Here is a 1,173-nt window from a genome sequence, read left to right on the forward strand (position 1 = left end):
CAGGTTGCCGCTGACCCGGTACAGCCCATCGATGTCCAGACCTGGCAGAGGACAACGGTGGAGATGGGGAGAAAGCTCCTGGTTAACCACAGCCCATGGGATGTGTCCCCAGCCACCATCAAGGCAGGTCTGGGTACCCACAACATCCCCTGGAAGGTGCCCATGGTGGGTGGCACATGATGACCCACAGCCCTGGGACTCCAGGGGAAACCCGACCACCAAATGGAGGCTTCACCCAGTGCTGTCCCCATGCTGGTGCCCCCCGGGCTGTCCTGGTCCCCGCAGTGGTACCTCTCCTCTCCACGGTCTGGATGCACTGCAGGACGAAGCGCGGCCTCCCGCTCGCACAGTGCCTGAAGGGAGCAGCCGAAAACCTGGTCTGGGAAAACCAACAGGGGCTTTAGCATGAGGGGTGACACCAACAGCATCCTGGGGGGTTGGGGGACAGGGCTGGGGACGTTGCAGAGGGTCCTGTTCCTATAGAGGTGTGACACCATGGTGGCTGGAGGTGATGGGACATGCCCAAGCCCATCACCAAGATGTTGGGTTGCGCTTGGTTCCCCAACTCCATCTCCATCCGTCCCCACTCACCTTCCACCCTGGGGACGCCCTGAGGGGGCCCAGTCCCATCCCAAACACCCACCCTTGATGTAGCCCCGTCCCAGCACCCACCCTTGATGTAGCCCCTCTCGCGCAGGGACTGCAGCGTCGGCCGCCTCTGCAGGAACTTGCGGAGCTTGTTCCGGACTCTGCTGGAGTCGTTCTCGCCACTGGCGCTGCCCATCACTGGGGGGACAGGGCTCAGGTCAGCATCATCCCAAAGGATCGGGGTGCTCCTGGCATGTCCCACCACCCCAGGGAGCTGGGGACACCCCACCCTGCCCAGTGGGTGGTTTGCTGGTGCCATCAGATAGGGATGAGGATGGAGATGCAGATGGGGACAGGGATGGGATGGGGATGGTCCCTGTGCCTCGATGCCCAAGCTCACCTGCCCTTTTCTCCTCACCACCTCCCAGCTTCTCCCGGGAGCCAAACTCAGCCCCGCTCTCGGCGTCCTCGTCTCCAGAGAGGTCGGTGCCCTGGAGAAGGGGCAGCGTGAGCCCCCCGTGCCCATCCCCGTGGCGGCGGGGCAGGGGGCGCTGCTCACCAGCCTGCTGATGCTGTCGGCGATCG

The 1,173-nt window shown here is 64.1% G+C and overlaps 1 protein-coding gene across 1 annotated transcript in view; it reads right to left on the minus strand.

Annotated features, from left to right (window-relative positions):
• Positions 1–1,173, minus strand: part of LOC104403218 (rho GTPase-activating protein 27-like) — a gene marked incomplete at its 5' end in the record, with an annotated part of 5,452 nt that overhangs the window by 1,123 nt on the left and 3,156 nt on the right. Inside the window, 6 exon segments of the mRNA XM_010011284.1 lie at positions 3–41; positions 292–335; positions 337–379; positions 673–821; positions 1,009–1,079; positions 1,148–1,173. The exon segment at positions 1,148–1,173 is cut by the window's right edge and continues 19 nt beyond it. Of these exon segments, the coding sequence (XP_010009586.1) occupies positions 3–41; positions 292–335; positions 337–379; positions 673–821; positions 1,009–1,079; positions 1,148–1,173 (372 nt within the window).

This window comes from Nestor notabilis, unplaced genomic scaffold, assembly GCF_000696875.1.
Source record: "Nestor notabilis isolate BGI_N333 unplaced genomic scaffold, ASM69687v1 scaffold20993, whole genome shotgun sequence".
Classification (NCBI taxonomy): domain Eukaryota; kingdom Metazoa; phylum Chordata; class Aves; order Psittaciformes; family Psittacidae; genus Nestor; species Nestor notabilis.